Source organism: Lissotriton vulgaris, chromosome 4_1 (assembly GCF_964263255.1).
Source record: "Lissotriton vulgaris chromosome 4_1, aLisVul1.2, whole genome shotgun sequence".
Lineage (NCBI taxonomy): Eukaryota > Metazoa > Chordata > Amphibia > Caudata > Salamandridae > Lissotriton > Lissotriton vulgaris.
The window spans coordinates 477,523,145-477,544,645 of NC_141691.1; the positions used below are offsets into that span (position 1 = coordinate 477,523,145).

General features: G+C 48.0%; 1 protein-coding gene across 1 annotated transcript in view; it reads right to left on the reverse strand.

The window, feature by feature from the left end:
* Window positions 1-21,501, reverse strand: part of TYW2 (tRNA wybutosine-synthesizing protein 2) — a 173,872-nt gene that overhangs the window by 138,673 nt on the left and 13,698 nt on the right. Inside the window, exon 2 of the mRNA XM_086964617.1 lies at window positions 19,125-19,213. Within this exon, the coding sequence (XP_086820743.1) occupies window positions 19,125-19,198 (74 nt within the window). The 5' untranslated portion in view covers window positions 19,199-19,213. The remainder of the gene's footprint in view (window positions 1-19,124; window positions 19,214-21,501) is intronic.

Sequence of the window (21,501 nt, forward strand, 5' to 3'; positions counted from 1 at the left end):
TTTAGGTTTGTCTCCCACCATCACCTAGGGCCTCGCCGGATCCAGCATGCCATTTTGAGCGTTCTGAGTTGAGCCTTTGCATCAGAGAATTTCCGCCTTGCCTCCTGTACTGCAAACGTAAAATTGGGATAAATGGAGAGCGTGGTGCCCTGATATTGCAGTAGGGAGTTCTCACAGGCCAGTTGGAGGATGGATCAATCAATCATATCATTTGTAAAGCGCACTACTTACCCGTGAGGGTCCCAAGGCGCTGGGGGAGAGGGGGGTGCTGCTACTGCTCGAAGAGCCAGGTCTTGAGGAGTCTTCTGAAGGCCAGTAGGTCTTGGGTCTGCCGTAGGTGGGTGAGGAGGGTGTTCCAGGTCTTGGCAGCGAGGTGGGAGAAAGATCTGCCGCCAGCAGTCGTTCTTTGGATGCGGGGGACTGCGGCGCGGGCAAAACCGGTGGGGCGCAGCTGGCGGGAGGCGGTGTAGAAGCGCAGACGTCTGTTGAGGTATGCTGGTCCGGTGTTGTGGAGTGCTTTGTGTGCGTGGATGAGGAGCTGAAGGTTAACCTCTTGTTGACGGGGAGCCAGTGTATGTCTCTTAGGTGGGGTGTGATGTGGCTGCGGCGGGGGATGTCGTGTATCAGACGTGCAGAGGCATTCTGGATGCACTGCAGCCGTCTCAGGGGTTTGGCCGCAGTTCCTGCGTATAGGGCTTTTCCGTAGTCCAACCTGCTGGCGAAGTGGGCCTGGGTGACCATTCTTCTCGTTTTGGTGAGGATCCACTTGTAGATCCTGAGGAGCATGCGGAGGGTGTTGAAGCAGGAGGAGGAGACTGTGTTGACCTGCTTAGTCATGGAGAGGGTGGAGTCGAGGATGACCCCTCGGTTGTGTGCGTGGTCGGTGGGTGTTGGGTCTGTTCCCAGTGTGGTCGGTCACCAGGAGTCGTCCCAGGCAGAAGGGGTGGAACAGAGGACGAGGACCTCCGTCTTGTCTGAGTTCAGCTTCAGTCGGCTGTTCCTCATTCATTCAGCGACGGCCTTCATGGTGTCACGTTCCCTGTATTTCAAGATGTGGGCCAATATGAGGTGTGGCAGGGCCCCTGGCGGGGGGGATTGGCTGCCAAAGACCTGTGGGCCCTCTCAAAGGTGGAGGAGAATGCTGGGCCCGAAAAGATCAGAAAGAAGAGTTTCCACAAAATGTTCAGGGTGAACTATATTTGTTGACTCCGCCAGGCTAGGATTCGGATATTATTTCTCACCTCCAAGTCTATATTTTTAATTGCAACTGCTTTTAGGAGGCACTCTAATTTTTTCAGGTGCCAGGTCAGCATGATGGTGAGGTCTTCTTGGGCTGACACATGCTGCTCCACAGAGTCTAAATGGGTGCAATGCCCATATTGTCATTCTCCATGCAGTCCAGCCGGGTAGCCAGCGTGTCGAATTTTGCATTGACGGTGTGGAATCCAGATCTCAACTCAGCCATATTAGCCGCCGTGCCCTCAGGGGTGTCCTCGACTCCCCAGTCATCATCCGTATCAGACGCAAGCCCTAGGTGGTCTGCCGGGCCAGGCTTGTCAAAGGTGAGCCATCTCTGCTTGGGGTCTCCTCTGCGCCTGGTCAAGCGAGGGCGCGAAAAGGATGATGAGGTAACAATGTAGTGGGGGCCGAAGAAGTCAGTGCAAGTTTGGTGAAAATGTGCCAACACGTGCCCCCAAAGTGGCCAGTCAGGAGTTGCGAGCCCCCTGACAAGGCCCAGCCGCGTTCAGCTAAAGGGGCAAGGGGGCCCCAGGTCGTAATGTGGGACTCCAGCAAAATGTGGCCAGGTGGGGAGGAGGCCCAGCCTGGCGGAGCGCCCTAGAAGGAGGAAGCGCAGGGGGAGAAGTGCCCCTGGTGCCCACTCACCGCACCAATTGAAGAGATGTAACATGTTCTGGAAAGGAAGGGCTGTGCCAATACTGGGCAGCCACCGGGTGGGCCCCCCGCACAAGGTAGTCGCTGCGTTGGGGCGGCTGTCTGGAGTGTTGTGCTCTACGATCCGGGCTGGGTACAAAATGGAAATGCCCGCCGGAAGAGGTAGGACGGGTCGCCCATGCGCCAACACGTCTGCCGCGGATTAGAGTTGTGTGGCGCGTGGTGGCCCCAGGAGCCTTGCTCAGCAATGTCGGAGGTAGGGGGAAGGCCCAGAGAAGCTCCGATGTCTCTGCCTCAGGCTCACTTGCAGCCGCTGGGGGGCCTCTGAGCCAGGCCGGGCCATGACCTCCCCAGAATCAGTTTGCATGCCGGTGTATGCTGGTGCTGCCTCAAATGCCGTGCCCGTAGGTGAGGAGCGAGAAAGATGGAGGGGGACAGCTGGGCACTACAGCATTGGCCTCAGCTCACCCGCTGCCTCTGTCGCCGCAGGGCCTCTGAGACGAGCTAGGCCGCCATTCTCCCCGGAAGACTCAGGCTGCCGGGGCCGTCGCAGCAGCACCATCTGAGGCATCACTGAGGTGGTGTGGAAAACATTCCAGTCCCAGGAACGCAGAGCGAAGTGAGGATGGTGTCCACTACCTTTGTTATGAGGGCGGCAGGCTCCGGAGCTTCAGTGCCATGTGGCCATCTTGTTCGACGGCCCGGCCATGTTCTCATCAGAGTGCTTTCTGATTGAGCAGATTGCTTCCCAGAGTCAAGGATGTTTCTGGAATATCATGGTGTGGTACAGATCCAACTCCAATAATGCTTTGAATCACTCTACAGGTGGTAACAGTAATGTACTTGTGGCAAAATTACATTACAAGTTCGGTCCTGCTTACAATATTGCTGTCTACAACCATTCAGGGTGGAGAAGTCATAAATGAATACTTATTGTGGTCACATTTCTAATGGCTGTAACTCTTCAACTGCTGCACCTTTCTTAACTGTCTTTGATGTCAACCTTTAAAAATTAGCAACTTCAAACATGTGGTGGTTCTGGTCTCATAAGCGATTGCTTGAAATGCAGCACATAATGGGTGCCACAACAGCTGCTGTATGAAGCTATGAGTACAAAGGTTGATGTTTATAGAACAGTTTGCCCTTTGTTCTACTGCTACGCCTTCACCAAACTGTAGTTGTGAACATGGAGCAGAGACAAAGAAGTGCCTGGGCAAAGCATAACCCACTGTTCTGCATCTTTAGACCAAGACTCCAGGTAGCCTAGGTCTTGGGTGTTTGTGGATTATGGTTTGGTGAGGACCGCAAGGCCCAGTTTGGAATACCATGGGTGCAACTCCTTAGCGGTCCTTCATACTCACTTTGGCCTATGTTTTCTTTGCCAAGGTAGGTCTTCAACTATGATCGAAAGTGAAATCTAATCTTAATATGCATTGCAGGTATGCAGGCTAGTGGCAGGTAGGCTATTCAGGATACACAAGTCCATGGGTATGAGTTTCAGCAAGGTTTTAGGCGCGTGAGGAGCTTGTATCATCTTTCGTCGGCTGCCTGCTTGTCTGCGGCTCAGAGGTGAATTTGCTGCCAGCGTTGTGAAAGTCATTCAAAATGGAGTCTTCGGTTGTGATCAAATATGCAGCAAGAAAGCAGAACTATATGCTCCAAGATTTACTCTCTTGTTTTTGTGCCCAGTTTTCTTCTTTTGCAATAGGCCTTCAGGCTCGCCAGTGAGGCTTTCCAGATCACCATTCTTTGTCTTCTTGGTGCTAGGGTATGATATATTCTTCATGTGTAGGCCAACAGGCCCTCCTTGCAACAGAATATATTTTGGTGGTGAACAGGGACATCTATGATGAAGGTGTCAAACGCCTACGTACCTTCCTAGTCGTATGATGACTGAAAAGGCTTCATGGCAATAGATTTCCTCATGCAGGAAGTTTGGAGGTACTAGGGTTTCAAGAGTATTGATGATTTCTAAGATCACCAGCAGGTGGCTTCAGTCTGGACTGGTAAACACATGCTGTTTGTGCTTGCTTTAAAGTACAGACAGGAGTGAGCCTTTGGTGTTTGTGGGCTCGTCCAAACATTTTCTTTTGCTTTAAACTTTTCTAGGCCAGGGGCCTCAGATGCAAGAGATGTGTACGCCGTTGGGAACAAGTTCATGCTGGCGATTGGTGTGCATTTTGGTAGCTGTCAAGTCAGGTGGGCAGGGAGCTTTTTTGCTTCAGCTCTTGCCTTAGTAACGGCTATTATTTTTTTAACACCTTAGGCTCGGATAGAATGCATGCAGTGTGTTGTCGCGTGAGCCCACAGGCTTGGACGATTCTGTCAGCTGCTTACAGCACAAATGTCCCTTTCATTAGCAAGGGCCAGCTTGCACCACAGGCTCTGAACAAACTGAGACAGTGTGGTGCGCTAGAATCGGTGCTTCCTCAGGTGGAGGCTTTCAGGCATTAGTTCACCTGTGAAGCTGTCTTTTCATCCTTGCAGTAGCTCCACAGGACCATTGAGTAATGATCTTGATATTTCCCTGACACTACACCTCAGAGGAAATCCCTTGGTCCTCCGATTAATCTTTTAACCCTGCCGAGAGGGGTCGGATACAGGGGATCCAATCCAGTTAGCCAATGTAACTGACCTACAGGCTGGCAAGATTCCAGTATATAACTCTCAAAACTATGCTGTACAAATACAGGATAATAATGGCTAGACCAAATCTCCTGAAGAAATTCAGTCTGACTGGAACTATAAAAAACAATAATTCAGGTAAAGCAAGGCAAAATAGTAACATAGGAATCTGTTGACTAGAGACCTTGCTATTAAAATTCCCATCCCCCATTGATACTATATTGGCATGTTCAATCATTCATTGGTGACAAATCATAGGGAGAGATAGAAATAGGATGCAAGAATAGTTACATTATCAGTAAGTTAGGATACGTAAATTTATCAATCTTAAACATTAAATCAAGGAGTTCAGAATAATGATATGAATCTCTTTCGGGCCATCAATTAACAATGCTTAAAAAGAACAGTTAAGTAAAGGACATGAACCTTATTAGCTCAAGAGTTCTCTCCAATGGGGGAAAAGAGTCTGGGAGAATTGCAAACAGCTTATGCACCAGACCAAGGAAAGCCAGTAGAGTCCACAGAATGAAAATTGTCTCAGTCCGCAAGGAAGCAATCCTCAGTGGAAAGGTGGCAAAGTGTCGAAAGGAGTGGCACCCTGATCATCAATCCAACATGTGGTATAATTGCCCAAGTTCGAGGTGACCCCTCCTGAGTCAACTCATCTGGTCAGACCACTCAGTCTATTGGTCAGTTCGTAGAGGGTGATTGTCATGCAGCATAAAGACGACACACTTTATGGGAGAAAGGTGGAGATTTTTACGTGAGCTACGGAACCATTCAAAAAAATAGGAGTGTGAACCATCGCCCTTTAGCAAACGCACATGAGCGAGTTGAAAAGGACAGTTTTGCACAGCAGATGTTCTTAAAGTAACAAAACAGTTGTGAATAGTCCAGATATGTGCATGGGAACTCTTTTTATAAAGCACGGTTTCATCCCACATTGCAAATGTATGAGCTTCACAGGAGAATAGAGTTGAGCAATAGAAAGAAAATGCAGGCTTAAATTGAAGTTTAGTTCATGAAATATACAATATGAATTAATGGAAGTACATATTTAATTAAAAAGTTTCTAAAACCTTTTATTCTTTCCCGAATGTATGTTCCTTATATAGCATTTTAATTTCATTGCAATTGGCAAGTGTACATTACTACATTCCAAAAGTACCAAACGTATAAAATGATTTCAAAATGTGAACTAAATTGTTTCTAGTAATTCTCATTAGTTCATATACGAAGATCATTCTCTAAATTTTTCAATGAAATTGGAATTACCATAAACATGCAGCACAATTTCTCTTTCTTGGTTGGACAACAATTTAACAGGAACAAAGATAGTGTTAGATCAAACTCTACAATAAACTTTCATAAGATTATCTAATTTACATGTCCTTCCATTAATTCTTCACATACATCATTAAACAAAAGAGATTGAATTAATGAAACTTCTTGAACACGTGAGCTTCACTTTAACAATTATATTCCACATAAAAACTACATATGGAAACTAAGTAAACAGGAACCTATGTTATGCAAACACGCATTTTCATCGTCTACACTCTTGTACATGCTTTTACAATGCAGTACTACGTTTCCTTATGATCTATTTAACAAGTAATGTACACACGTTAAACACGTTTGTCATTTTCCTTTTAAAAGGTTTCAAGATCGGTTTGAAGTGTCAAGTAAGGATTCAGCTGTTCATCTGCTTCATAACCCTAATAGCATTGGAAAGCAATAAGGGAGGGGCTGCAAGGGAGGCAATGGCAAATGGCCACATGAGACGGAAGGAGCGGCAGCTCTGGGGCAGATAACTGGCCCATTAGCCCAATCCCTCCTGGCCTGGCTCGCAGGTGCAGCAGCATACAGAGTCCTGAGCCCACTCCAGAAGCATGTACAAGCATTTACAATGCAATAGGTCTCGCAGCATTAAAGTTTGAGTTATTGGCATTGTGTATGACAATGCGTTGCATACATTTTTTCGAAAACTCTGAATTAGTGTATTAAGATGATTTGCAAACTGTCAGATGTTGCTTAATAATAAGGAGAGTTGGGAATAATTAGGATATGCTATATTTTGCTATCCTGTGTTTTTTTATGTTATGCTATTCTGTGTTTTGTTATGCTATGCTGTGTTTTGTTATGCTATGCTATGTTTAGTGATGCTATACTGGTGAGGGTGGGTGAGTGAGTTAGGGTGAGTGAGTTAGGGTGGGTGAGTGAGTGAGGGTGAGTGAGTGAGGGTGAGTGAGTGAGGGTGAGTGGGTGAGGGTGAGAGACGGTGTGTGAGGGTGAGAGACGGTGTGTGAGGGTGAGAGACGGTGTGTGAGGGTGAGAGGGGGTGTGAAGGTGAGAGGGGGTGTGAAGGTGAGAGGGGGTGTGAAGGTGAGAGGGGGTGTGAAGGTGAGGGGGTGTGAGGGAGGGCGAGGGGGTGTGAGGGTGTGGGGGGCGAGGGGGGGCGGGGGTGTGTGAGGGTGAGGGGGTGTGTGAGGGTGAGGGAGGGGGTGGGCGTGTGAGGGTGTAAGGGTGAGAGAGGGTGTGTGAGTTTGAGAGGGAGTGAGGGTGTGTGAAGGTGAGGGTGTTTGAGGGTGAGGGTGTTTGAGGGTGTGTGAGGGTGACGGGGTGTGAGGGTGATGTGGTGTGAGGGAAAGGGGGTTTGAGAGTAAGGAGGTGTGAGGGAGGGTGAGGGTGTGTGAGTGTTGGAGGTATGTGAGCGTGAGGGTGTGTGAGGGTGTAGCAGGGATAGCATTGCATGTGACTTACTGGCAGCTCTCTTGTGAGGTGTACAAAGACAGAAGGTAAAGAGTAATACACAGGAGCTGATTAATTGCACACACATCTCAGGAACTTTGACTCCCTCCCTCTGCAATTTTGCAGTACATAAAGTAGTCCATTTGTATGCGAAATTCGAACTATCGATGCTTTTGTACAGCGGGCCCTGTCTGGGACAGCCCTACTCTGTTGCTATGGCTGCAGTGTGCTGCCAGGGGTGTTGGAGAGCTATTTGCTGCTAAGGTCGCTCCTTCCTCAGCATGGTTGCTGAGCCAATTCTTTCAGTTATGATGCACCTTCATAGCTGAAAACCCAGTAATTACTCTTGCTTTAATCCTTCAGTGTTTCCTCTAAAAAAACAAGTAAGTGTTGCAGGACAGACTGGAGGCCTTGGAAGCTTAGTCCTGGACGTGATAGAAAATTGTGGGCGAACAGTGTCATCGCCTGCGTGAAGGGGCCGGTTATAAAGGGAAACCCCTGCCTGCCTGGTCTAAACTTGGGCTGCGCTGAATGTGTGGCACTCACGCTGCGAGAGTTGTTTCTGCAGCTGTAATGGGAAATCATTAAATGACCTCTCGGAACACATGCCCCAAACGGAACCCGCTGCCCCCTCTGGAGAGGAGGACCCCTCCTGGCGCCAGTGCTGTACGGGTAAGTGTGCAGCTACCCCTTGGTTGGACTAGTGCACTGCCCCTGGTGTTCATGCCCACATCCCGGAGGTACCACAGCACAACAGCTGGATGGGCTCGTGTGAGCAGGACTGCGTCAGGCAGCACGTTGTGGAGTGGGAGGCGCTGGCTGCTCGAGGAAGCAGAGTGTCCCAGTGCAGTACCACTGATGTGTATTACCACCTCCCGGAGGCGCCACAGCACCAGAGCTGGTCCTTGCCTGGGCACAGGGGGCCAGTGTCGGAAGCATTGCCTCGTGCAGCACGGTTTGCACAGAGACACGTTGGTTGTCAGGGCAGGACTGCAGTCCATGTGCCTCCCTGTGAGCAGAAACCGAAGTGCACTCACTAGGGCTGTACGAGATAGGACCTGAATGCAGCAGGAGGACAGAGCAGTCCGCACTGCACGCGCTGTGTTTGTCAGAAAAAAAGAAAGAGCTGGATGAAACACGGGTACAATGCGCTACGGCCCTGGCACTGCGCTGTCTCGGAGACTTCGCGCTCTGGCGCTGCCTCTGTACCCTCATGCAGTGGGGTTATCTCGGCACTATTATGCTCTGTGCCTTATGTACTGAGACTGGCCTCGGTGCCCTCCAGCACTAACTAGCTCTGGCCACATACACCGATGCATCCTCGGTGCCCGTGTGCCTGCGCTGCCTCCGAGCCCTCATACACTGAGTCTGCCCCGGTGCCCCCGTGAACTTGCCCTTGTGCCCTAGCGTTGCCTCAAAACATATACTATGTTGCCTTGGTGCCCCCAAATACTTCTGAAGCCTCGGTGCTCACGCGCACCATTGTCTCCTCAGTGCCCTTGTGCACCGGGCATTCCTAGGTGGCCGCACTTCCCTCACACCCCGGCTTCTAGATTAGCGCAGGCACAGCACCCCGGCCGCAGCTCGCATTACTGTCTCTAAGCCTATTAATGCACAGACGTGTAAGACGCGTATTGTTATTTACCGCATGCGGAGCCGGCGACTCTTAATGCTGGGTTGCAGTGTGTCTGGCCTTTGCTTTCTTTCAATACAGCAGCCTTTTCCGCAAATGCAACGTGCCAAAAGCGGTCCCCCAGTCCCAATACGGTCACCAAATGTGACGCATAATCTGCCTTTTCTAACAGCATAATTTAGCCTCTTGGGAGGCGGGAGGAGCTGTTAACAAGGGAGCGAGAATAGAAAAGATGCTTGGGCAGCCGACAGAGTAGGCTCATGGACCGGGGGTATTGAGGGCATGCAGGGAGGTGGGCAGCGCGCAGGCACAAGATGGGATAGGCCGGTGGGACGAGTGGGAAGGTAGTCAGTCCTCCGCTCTTGAAGTGACTGGTCGTCGGGTAGTAACTCACACGAGAGGAAGGAGACACTGGTGTCCCTGGAAAGCGGTGCAAGGCCCAGTCTAAATTCCCTCACAGAGCGAGTTAGTGGCTCGAACCCGCACATAAGGAGAGGATGAAGCGAGCAGCTGGTGTCCCTTGTGCAACGTTAGATACCCAGTCTTCATGTCCTCGGCCCTTAGGATGGATAGTATGTTAGGGAGCAAGGTAGTGCTTTGTGGGAGAGGATGGCGCTGGGGGGCCGGGCCTGATGCGGGGGTCGCACAGGGCGGGCATCCCACAGGGGCAGGAGCCCGTCTGCGAGAATCTCTTGGTAGCACAGCGCAGTTCTGCCCGAGGGAAGGGAGCGGGGCCACGCAGCAGCGCAGTGCTTGCACAAGCATGGGGCTTAGTTGGCCGCCGACAGTGGGGGGGAGTTGGAGTAGGCACGGGGGGGGGGGCACGGCACGTGTTAACGGAAAGTGCAGCAATAGCTGAGTCGGGTGCCCAAGGGTAAGAAGGAAGGGATCTAATTACAAAGTTGGGGGGAGGGGCGGGGGTGTTAGCCTGATCAGCATCTTGTGATCCTGGGCTGATTTATAAATGTCATCGAAGTACCAGAAAATGGATATGGTCCTGGTGTGCGCTATGGGTGCTGCGGTAAAGAGCATCAATGCTGGAGTCGCATTATGGGTACGAGGTCAAATGGCCCTTGGTTCGGCAGCCGAAGAAAAGGCCGCAAGGAGTCTAATTACAAAGGAAGGGGGCGGGGGGGGTGTTTCTCAGCCGGATGTTCATGGCGCTGACTGCACGACACGCTGCCAGCTCTGGGGGGTTTTGAGCCGTAGTGAAGGCTGGGACTCGGTGAGGACAGTGAGTGCACCCTTTGCCCGGGCCCCAGAGTGCCCCGCCGCTTCGGAGTGATATGCGGAGGGCCCTCGGGGCGTGGGCATTAGGGGCAACTGAGCACCTGGGGGTGGCAGAGACACCTGCGAGCTTAGAGGTGGACAGGGACGCAGCGAGGCTCGGGATGGCAGGCATAGCAAGGAGACCCGGGGGGCTGTTGGAGGCTGCCGGGTTGGTGGGTTGCGTAGCGGTGTGGTTTATGTGGCCACTTATTGGTCTGCGGGTGAAAGCATTTGGGTTCCCGAGGGCGGGGAATGCGGGCGAGGGTCGCGGACCAGTTCCCCTAAGGATTGCCTTTTGGGTACACCCGTATGGTGTATAGCTGTAGTTTAAGGCACAAAGTGGGTGGCAATTCTCTCCTGGACTTATCACACGATTGTAGACTGTACTATTACCTCGGTAGACCGGAGATGCATGCCAGGATTGAGACGCTGTCGGGTAATTGCGGAGCTGCACAATTGTGCTCCACAACTGGCTTCGCCCGCGCTCAATAGTTTAAATCTTACGCCTGAGGGCGGCTGGCTCCAGTTTAACACTTCCTCTACACCCACATCTTCCTCGTCTTTGTCGTTCTCGTCCTCTTCTTCCTCCTCATTTTCGTCTGGAGGGGTAGGGGTTGTGATCCTCGTTACCCTAGGGCGGCTTGTGATTGTAGAGGCGGCTGTTGGACGGGGCCGGGTTTGAACTACAGAGATGCTTGAAGATGAGCGAAACTGAAACCTGGTGCGGGGCGGGACTTCAGTCTTCAGAAGCCCGCGCACACGGAGTGCCTGGCCAGAGGAGCAGCGGTGACGCGATGCGGTGAGTGGGGTTAGTTGGGGGGGGGGGGGAACTCTGTGTGCGTGTGTGTGTGTGGGTGGGTGGGCGGGGGCAGCGGGGATTGTCTGTGTGTGCGCTCGTGTGCGTGTGGGCTGGGGAAGGTGTGGTGTGTGTCTGTATGTGTGCGCTCATGTGTGTGTCTCTGTGTGCGTGCGTGATCCATGGTGACTGAAGAGCCTGCCGGAATCGGAGCGCGCAACCTGATCCGATTCTGGCAGGCTGCGTGCGTGCCAGTCTGTTGTCCCAAACCTCGTTAGTCCTTGAAAGCCAGAATGATTACAATAGGACTCCACTGCGACAATCGCTTTCGCGATTGCGTCGCAGTGCGAGCCCTAAAAAAGTAATAGCGGGCATTGCTAAAGCTTCGAGCATCACACCTTTGCTCCTCACCCTTTGGACATTCTCTATGGAGCAAAGCCTGCTTCTGTGTTTAACAGCACAGCAGTAAGGGTATTTGGAAGTAAGCCAATCACTGCCTCATGGGCCAAATATGCAAAAGCTGCTATGCAAGGGTGGGCAGGTTTGATTCTCATAGGATTGGCCGCTGAGCTGGTATGCTGCAGTGTTCCTCATCAGCTCAATGAGAGACGTGAAGCAGGTCTACATACTGAACTTTAATTTGTTTGCATATTATAACACTTTTCTCCTCCTCTTCCTCCACACACTGGCAAGCAACATTGATCTTCTGGGCAGCAGCGCTTAGCATAGGTTCACAGTGCAGAAGGGAAGGCCATTAGATTTTTGGCCGGAGACACAACGTTAAAAAGGACTCCTCGGTAATTTCATTGTACTGAATACGTACTTCCTTGTTCTGGTCATTACATAACATCCACCCACCCTTAGGATCCTTATACATGATGTAAGTGGAGGCAGAAGAGATTTAGCAGAACTTATGGTTTACAGGCAGGGCCTCTACACCCCTTCTCCTCCAGGAAAAGCCCTGATAGGCAGCAAGTTCACACCTGTGGCAAATAACCTTTTGGGGTGGGCCAGACCAGTACTGCAAAGGTGCCGGGGATCATATGAATACTCAGAGCCAGCAGCTCAATGGGCCAGCATATCTGTCAGGTTGGTCTTGTCAGTTATGTGTGTTTTTACTTGAGAAGGCCTCTATGCACTACATTTCCAGCACACTTGCGGAAGATGGGATTCCTCACATGAGTGGCCATTCAATTCTTAGCACCTTGTTAAGCAGCTAAATCAGAGATTCTCTTTACTAAATGTTACTTGGGCCTAAGGCGAGCACCTAGAGAATCTGTCAGAAACCTAGAGTCTTATTTGACAATTTAAAACCAGAGAACTCCATCCTTCGCTCTCGCTATTGGCCGTCGTCCTGTAGATGCTTAACGCAACAAGGCTTCCCTTCGAGCACCAGCAAATGTCAACCACAGTAATGTAAATTATGCAACTATGTCCCTGCTGCTTTTGAAGAGAGTGCCATACTAAAGGAGAAGTGGTGGCCTCGTGATGTTTGGGATGGGATCTACAAGACAGCGCCGCTAAGGTCAGTCACACTCATCTGTTGGCTACAGTGAGTTACCTAATGTTCTCGCAGCTACTCAGGAGACCACCGACAGTCCTGCTGAAGGAATAGCCAAGCAGTTGCAAGAAAGGACTCTGCAGAAGAAAGGAATAGCCATGGCCAATCACCCATCGGAGTGTAGACAAAGTCATTGGGACTACCGTTTTAATTTCTTTTAAATGTGGTCTGCGCAGTTATATATAGGAAATGGGAGATGCACGCAGGCCTACCTGGAAATTACTCATGAGGCAAGGTTAAGGCCACCATCTAAGCTAGCTGTGGTGCTGGTTTTTAGGTCGAGCCTAGAGGCACCATGCATGCACTGCGAGGCATGATGTATTGGGAGTATGCACTTGAAGCCCCGCCCATATTCGTCATTTGCTTGAGTCATTGTCCTTCGGAAATGCTGGCTTCTGATTTGTAAATAGGCTTGTTAGTCCCTCCTTGGTACCACCTTGCCTGCATTTGTTCTCTCCCATAACAACTGGACTTTTTGCTTGGCTTGTTACACATCTGCTTTATAAGTCGGTGAGCGCCATTTTGTTTATTGTGTATTGGGGACAATGGCGGCTGCTTCTTGTATTTGCAGCGCACCCACACAAGACAATGGAGGCTGCTTTTCGTATGGATTAATATGCCGCTCAAACTTCAAAAGTGGCTGCCCACTACCCTAACAGCACAATGGCGATGCCTTTTTTATCTACGTTTACGATGCGTGCGTATCAGGGGCACTTCAATATCTTTCAGCTTTTATTTTTTTACATTTTTACTTGAATGCTGTGCACAGCACCCGCTTCAGGGACACTCCGCTCAGTTTTATTTATATTTTTAATTTTTTTTCAGAACAAGATTTTATTTTGGCGTTGATAAATTGCATAACAAGCACAGCACCCCGGGAATCGGAGGAGCTGTGAGCATTAAAGTAGTAATCACAGTCAAGCAATTCAATCAACAGTTCAAGAGAAAGAAATGCAACTAAAGCCCCCTTCCTCCACCCTCCCACTCCCCCAACCCGGAACCCCCCTCCCGCCCCTTGCACTAACTTTATTTTTTAGCTTGCCACCCACTTCAGGGATACAGCGCTCTGCAATCAATAGGTCTCGCTTTTGCCAAACTTTGACCGACTGGTATCGTCAATGGCAATGCCTTTTAATATTATAAAAGGCATTGCCGTTTCCAATGCCAATAGCTCAAAATCTCGTAATTGCGAGACCTATTGCATTGTAAATGCTTGTCAATTCTCTGTTTCTGCAGCCACACTCTATGTGCAGTGGCCCACACTGCACCAGCCTCTCTGCGTCCACCACACACAACAGCTTCCTAGAAGCAGGGCTCTAAGTTGGTGGCTCTATGTTGGTAGCACAGAACAGATTCCTTTGTCTCTCGGTGTTTGATGCTCCCTGAGGTGATGTTGTAGATGCAAGGGAGCTAAATGTAATCACATAAAATAACTGACATTTCAAGCAAAGAATTGCTTTTTTAGATGATACTTTAAACAAAGCAATGAGTGAATGGCATTTCCAGCTAGCAATGACTGAAGGGGCTGGTCCAACGCCCCTTCTGTGTTTTATTTTGTTATGTATTATAACAATAGTTCAGACACATAGCCGTCTATAGAAGCACTAAAATGAAATCTGTGCTTCTAGGATTAAAAGAATAGCTACTTGGTTTGATAAAATATTTGAAAAGGCACATTTTGGAAAGAAATGAAAAAGGTGCTAGTAAAAGAATGTTAGATAGATAATACCTATATGCACAGTTATAAGCTTTTTTACCGTTTAAAATATAAAATATTTATTTTTAATGCTGGAGCCCAAGAGAGAAAACCGCACTGGCTATAAATACGTGGTCCTTGAACACCTGAAGTAAAAGGAATTAAACAGTATATACACTGTGCAGCTCTGCTGGGAAAAAAACATGTTCTTAGACAATCATGTGTGGCCAATGCTTAATTTGAGCCGGTGGTTCCTGGTGGGTCCCACCAATACCTATTTTTGGGGACTGGCACTTATTTTTGGACATTTAACTAGAGTAAGTGAAAGAAAAACACACCCAGGGGAAAGAAGGAAGAAGGGAAAGACGGAAAAAGCACCACAAAGGGAGAAAGCAGGAACCTGCAAGAATGAGATAAAGGAGCAGTGACTGGTAGTGGATTAAAGAGGGAAGAGGTGGATTCCAGAATATGCAGCCTGGATATTCTGTGCGCCTACATGTAACGGCGCCAGCCGCAGGCTTTTGAGCACCAGCATTCTTTTACAAATTAAGCACTGAATGTGGTAGATGGGATTTGTTATACAGTGTCCAAACCAAATTTATTTAAATTCAGAAGATGCTGATGGTTGCTACAAGACGACTGCGGTGATTCCATTGGATGAAAACATATAAAGCAGCTATTACTCCGAGCTAATGAAGACAGGTAACCTAATCAGAGATACTGTTGTAAAAAAAAGTCTCTTAGCGGAGGAAAAAACCACTAGCAGAGCCTACATCCAAAAAACCTTGCACAAATGCAATCAAGGGATGGTCCAAAGTCCTGATCACTCACCTTACTATAGGGAAACTCGTAGCTAACAGAAATCTCTTCTACCAGAAAGGCCAACAGCACCGGAGACGCAAACACTAGGTAACTTTGTGGGAAAGCCCATTACTGTCGAGCACTAAACACATGGTCTTCATTTACACAGATGTTGAAGGATAGGTGCAAGATCCCAACCGTTATGAGGTTGACCTCTCCCTCCTCCCTGCTAGAAGAAAACCCTTAACAACGAGAGAAAGCCTTGTTATTTGGATGCTATGTAAACAAGCATTGGCATAGCCAAAAGGTCTCGCCTTTGGGACCTTATAAGTGTTTAGGCATGCAACAGTTAATGTTATTGCACCAAGGATACCTAAACACTTATAAGGTCCCAAAGGCGAGACCTATTGGCTAAAAAAACTAATAATGTGTGTTTGCACGTCACATGAAAACAGTGTTCTGCCTATGGGTGTGGCACGTGCCAGTGAGCTGGGGCTGTACTCCCGAGGTGACTGCCCTTTCACAAGTGACCATCAAGGGATGCTGACAAGCCCACCCATTGGACTCAATTTGCTGTTGCGGCAATCCATCATAACAGTGGAATGTTCATATTACCAAATGGTTGGATGCCACGTCATGCCAACTGTGCCCACCCAGAAGTGTGTATGACTCCACGTCCATGGCATTCAGAGTTTGTGAAGTATGTTTGTATAGCCGGACAATTTTGCAGGACCCCGCAGTGGCCCTGGATGCCCCCGGGATGTGGATTTCAAGTTCTAGTCTATCCCATGGGGAAAAATAGTTTTTAAATCATCACCTTGCAGTTGACCTTGAGCCCACCAGATACAGCGTCGGCAGTCAGTACATCTTCCCTCTGGTGGGTAATCAGTCATTAAAATGAGGCTACGATGCTCAGGAGACGCCCCTAGCTCATGCTCATCCTCGGAGGCAGAAGTAAATCAAGTGCACGCCTGTGTCATCCCCTCAGAGGAGGAGTAAGTGCGCGCCTGTCTCTCCCTCTCAGAGAGGAGTAGGTACGTGCCAGTCTCACACCCCCAGAGAGGAGTAAAGGTAAGTGCAAATCAGCCTCACCCCTCAAAGAGGAGTAAGTGTATGACAGTGTCATTCCTCAGACAGGAGTAAGTGCAGCCTACAAACGCCCGTCTCACCCCTCAGACAGTAGTAAGTGCAACCTGCTGCTGCACGTCGGTCTCATCCTCTCTGACCGGAGTAAATGCAGTCTACATATGCCAGTCTCACTCGTCAGACAGGTTTAAGTTCTGCCTGTGCATGCCTTTTTGTTGCCCTCTGACAGCAGTAAGTGCGGCCCGCTGCTGGGCGCCTGTCTCGTCCTCTCAGACAGGAGTAAGTGCAGGCTGCTGTGGTTTGAACTCTCACTCCTACCGCACAGGCGGGTCGGGGTGAAAGGGCACGGGGGCGCTGCTGCGGACGCACACGCATGCCACTTTATACGTGCTTATATTTAAACAACCAGCGCCGGCAGACGTACGGTGACAGCGCAATGATATACACCCAGGGCTTTAAGTGGGCCGGGTCTCAAGGGGTCTGAGCACCGGCAGTTTTTTTCAGGGGGCCTCGAAACGGGTCTTTATCGGGCTCTGTTTTGAGCCCTGACACAGGCAGTCCGTTTTTTCCCAGACTGCAGTGACAGCTGTTTGCGGTCATACAGTCCGGAAAAAAGTGCCAGGGCGCAAAACAAAGCCTGATAGAGACCCGTTTCGAGACAGCACCAGGCACATGGATGTGCTCTGCCCACACTGCTCACTTCCCAGTAGTAGAGAAGTTACTGCATGACGTCATGCCAGGAGAGCGTTGTAGGGGAAGGGAAATCCTTTAAGAGTTATTTTCTTTCTGGATTTCCCTTCTCTTTCTGAAACTCAGGAACAGTAACATTGTGGTATGGTCACCAGGGATTTATTTGGAAGCTTTGTCAATATTATATACAAGTCATAGTTGCAGCTTATTTATCTTCTGCAAGTAATAACCATTGACAAAGCCAAAATCCCTTACTTAATGTAGGTATGATGTTACTTGTATCAAATATCTGGATGAAATGACAGAAACAGCAAAATACAAGTCGGGCAGCACACTATGCTAAGCACAGATTTTTTGCGTAAGTGATTTAAAGCCACGCCCCTAATTACACTGACCACGCCCCTTTGAGAGACCCCCCAGTTTTTTCATCCCACTTAAAGCCCTGTATACACCCCCTGGAGATTGCAATTAAAAGGAGTCTCAGCCCTCTTAGCTTTCTTTACTCTTCCCTGTGCCCATTAACCGCTCCCAGGACAGGTCTGGCTCGGGGTTTCCGATGGCATAGCTGTCTCATTGACACGCCGGTCCAGACGCGCAGCTGTCTGAACATCCATCCTTCCCTCCTCGTGGGGCTGTGCATCCCTGGGGCCACACACACTGTTTGAATTGTAGGAGGTTGAAAGTAAACCAACATCCTGTGATTCAGGGCAAATCACTTGTTCTCCTGTGCCTAGCAAAAACAAGCATTGGTATAGCCAACAGGTCTCACCTTTGGGACCTTATAAGTGCTTAGGCAGATCTATTGGCTTTGCTAATGTTTAAGCTAAAAGTGAAACTACAGTCTGTGAAAGGACTAGAAATCGGGGATGAAGGGCTGAGGCAAGATAGTGAGAGTTAAAGAAGAGCACTGAATGGACAACAGAGGAAAGGTGGTAAAAATTAGGGAAGAAGGGCACAAGCAAAACATCGAGCCTCCCAGCAAACCTTGAAAAAGTTGTTTAACTTCTCTGTTCCACCCTGTGGCTACTTTTCCAGGCCAACATAAAAAAATAAACCAAATACAAGCTGTCCAAAGAGCTTTTAATGCGGATGGGCCTGCAGCAATTTTTGATTGGTCCCTGCAAAAGAGAAATAAATAGAGGAAACAAAAAAAAAAAGGAGAAGACGGCAGGGGAGGCAGCAGTGGGCAGCAGCAATGGCGAGCGGGAAGATAGGAGGTGGCAGTAATGGGGAGCAACCAGGAGATCGGGTGAAGCAGAAAGCAAAGCAGAACACACAAGTGAGAAAGCAATACAGGGGAGAAGCACACAAGGGCAAACGCAACACAGAGGAGGGCAGGGGCACACGGGCGAAAGCAATATGAAGCATGTGCAAATAAAAAGCAAACAAATGAGACTGACAAAGCTTGAAGATAACAATGCCTTTCGCGACTGGGCAGCTTGTGCGGTTTGGTAATGAAGAGCTAAACAGGTCCCTAGGAAAAGTGAAAACATAGGGTCTCTTCTAGCCACTGCTCGCTCCCGCAAGGGAATAGCCAAACGTGCATGTGTTGCCATTCAAAGCAATGCAACGCGTGCACGTATTTGCCCGCAAAGCTGTGCCGATTACTAAAGTTATTTTTCCTATGAAGCGCATGAGCGTTACGTAGGTCAGACCTAAAAATTACAGAAGTTGACCTATATTAGAATCATACAGCGTAAAATGTCACAGACTATTGCTGGCTTTGGAAAAGGAAGAAGTCATTCTTAACCACAGTTACTAGGGACAAAACCAGTGCATAATGTGTAAAAGAGTAAGTATTGGTGCCCAAAGTTTGACTCATAAGCCGCAGACAAATCTATCTAATGTCTGGTTGGCGAATGCCAATGCTGTGGTAGTCTTAATTGCACCTCATAACCCTTTCATCCATCACTAGACACTGCCTGCCCTTTTATTAAGTTCTTTTTCATCCTTGCTTTCTGCCTTTGAAAAGTTTGAGCTTTCTCCTTCTCCTACTTCCACCCTGTTGTGTTTTTCTCTCTCTTTCTCTGGGCCAAAGACTGATGAGGTAAATAAGTGCTGATCCTCAAACGTGAGTGCCAGTGGGTCACACCTGCAACCACCGGCTCAAATTGAGCACTGAGCAAAACTCTGAACCAAAGTATTCAATTCAAAGGTTCTGCAGTTTATCTTCAGGCAAATAGTTTTTAATCTCTTGTAATATTGTATAAGGATGCGTTGTGTGTAGACATTTGCCCATCACACTCAATCAGACTTTTATCTCCAAATGTGTGCAGCCCTGAGAGTTTACAGTAGGCTAAAACTGTACTTGTCCATACTGCACCTGTACAGCTGTGAAAATGATGCCTTTGTTAAGACTGCAGTTATACCACCGACCTCCTCTGGCTTTCCATCCATTATGGACAACAAAACCTGAAAGAATGCAAAAAAAATAATTATTTGGACTTTAGTGGAGAATCAACAGAGCTTAAAATGTGTTGCGATGAAAACTACTCAAAGGGTCTCCAAATCATTCAGACCAGTTTTCCTAATTCAGTTAGCCCTAGCCAACATCCAACATGATGTGATTGCTTAATGACGTGTCAGCCACATCAGAATCTGAAATGGTTTTCTGTAAGCTACGACCTCTTACCTAGTGAAGTATTGCAGTCTGAGGCGCAGGGTAGTTAATAAAGTTGAAGTGTATTCAGTCCAATGCCTACACCCACGACCAGGAACATACGACATATGCAGATCTCCGCCGCAACTGGCTCTGTTGCTGGGAGACCTGCAGTTGCCTTTCCACTACCCGAGCGTGGAACGATAGTTGAATAATAATATATGCTTCTACACAACTAATGTTGGTCTCGAGGAGGCAGCAAGCGCCGCCCTCACGAGGAGCGAGGGAACCAACTATATCACAACATTTCACCCTTCAACAGACATAAGAAGAAGAAATGAAAAAGTAAAACTTATGTAATACATAAATGTGTTCAACACAGAATGGAGTATGGAGATGTAACTAACTTTGTCCTACAACATACAAAGTAAAAATATAAAGGTATTCCAATATGTGATCATTAAATTTGTAAATGTAATTTCCTAGAGCGAACATTCTCTCTGTTGACGGTTACCTCATCATAGGCAGTCACAGGGACAAAGAATCTTGTAGTGTCCTCGAATCACCTTAAGACATTGTGGTACCAGCATCAGAATTAGAAACTACAGTAACTTGTAACCTATCATAAGATTGTCTCTTATCTGCATTACAAGTAGAAAGTTTCTTGATGCTTTCTGCCTGTGAGCCAGTGAGTAGGACCAAACTCCTCTTGTTCTACCAACCCCTGTTTTCAAAAGGGCAGAACCTTTGCTCACCAGAATGACTAGTGCAGGTGAAGAGTACCTAGAAGTTCCTTTCATTACTCTTTTGTGGTTTTTGATTAGAGCCCAATAACCCACCTTTAAAGACTCATTTTTAAAATGCTTACCAGAGTTGAAGTGAGACTTCATAAGGTTTTGTTTAACCTCAAACCCGGATCTAATGGAATCCAGAGATTCAATGCCTTGACAACTGTTGCTTGAAAGCCAATTTGGACAGAAACTGGAGTGCACTTTCCTTTCTCTAAGCAAAGTAAAAGGGGCTGTGAGGGGCGATACCTATGACCAAATCGTATTCTTTAAGAATTCTTGAACATTTAAAGCGGAGGACACTTTAGTCTGCACCCCATTCTTTACCTTTCTGTTCCCCCTTTCAACTAGGCCATTGCCATTAGAGGAGTGAGAGTACAGAGCCACTTTAAGATGTTGAACTTCATTGTGCTTTAAAAACCTACACATATGTTGTGAAATTAAATGGGACCCATTGTCTGTGACAATTGTCTTTGGTGGTCCTTCCTATTTGAATACATGTTCTAAACATTTTATGGAGTTAACAGTAGTAGGACCATCACAAAACCTGTAAAACATCAATTTTGGAGAAAAAAAATCCACTATTAAAATAAATAATAAATTCTCAACAGGCAACGCATATAAGGACCAGAAAAGTAGAGACCAACTTGCTCCTAGGTACCTTTTGGAAATGGTACAAGATGTAGGGGAGCGTTAAAGATTTTCTAACGTTTGCCGGCATTCCACACAACTTTCAATGGTTGATCTAACTTGACTATCCGGAGAAGGCCGTCAATCAAATTGATTAAGGTGCAGATATGTTTTGGTGAACAATATCACACATTCTTTACACACAGGGTCCTAGGGAAAATATTTAAAGACCAGGCAGTATTCTATCCCCACACTGAACTTACAAACAAACTAAGAAACTACCGGTCTGAGAACAGAGAAATAAGGACAGCAAAAAAGCTAATGTATCTAGGTCAGAAAAATAACTGTTCACAGCCAGACTAAAATCCCATCAGCCCACCGTGGTGGCAAATCTCATCATCTGGGAATACCTCTTGGTTGCAAACCTAGTGCAACCAAAGGCTGTGCTCTTCTAAGCATTAGAAGGGAACACAAGATGTATTTAACAGTGGCCAGATTTAACTTGGTTCAGATCCCAGAGAATGGTAAAACTAATACTTCTTTGAAGGGGGTGCTGATGATTTGCAGTGCATGTAAGTGAAAGTGAAGAAGTGCAGTTATTTAAAATTGGCTACTAGGATACAGATCAGTTCTAATAAGCGCTATCCTAGTGTCAAACATAAAAACAGTGCGTATACAGTTTG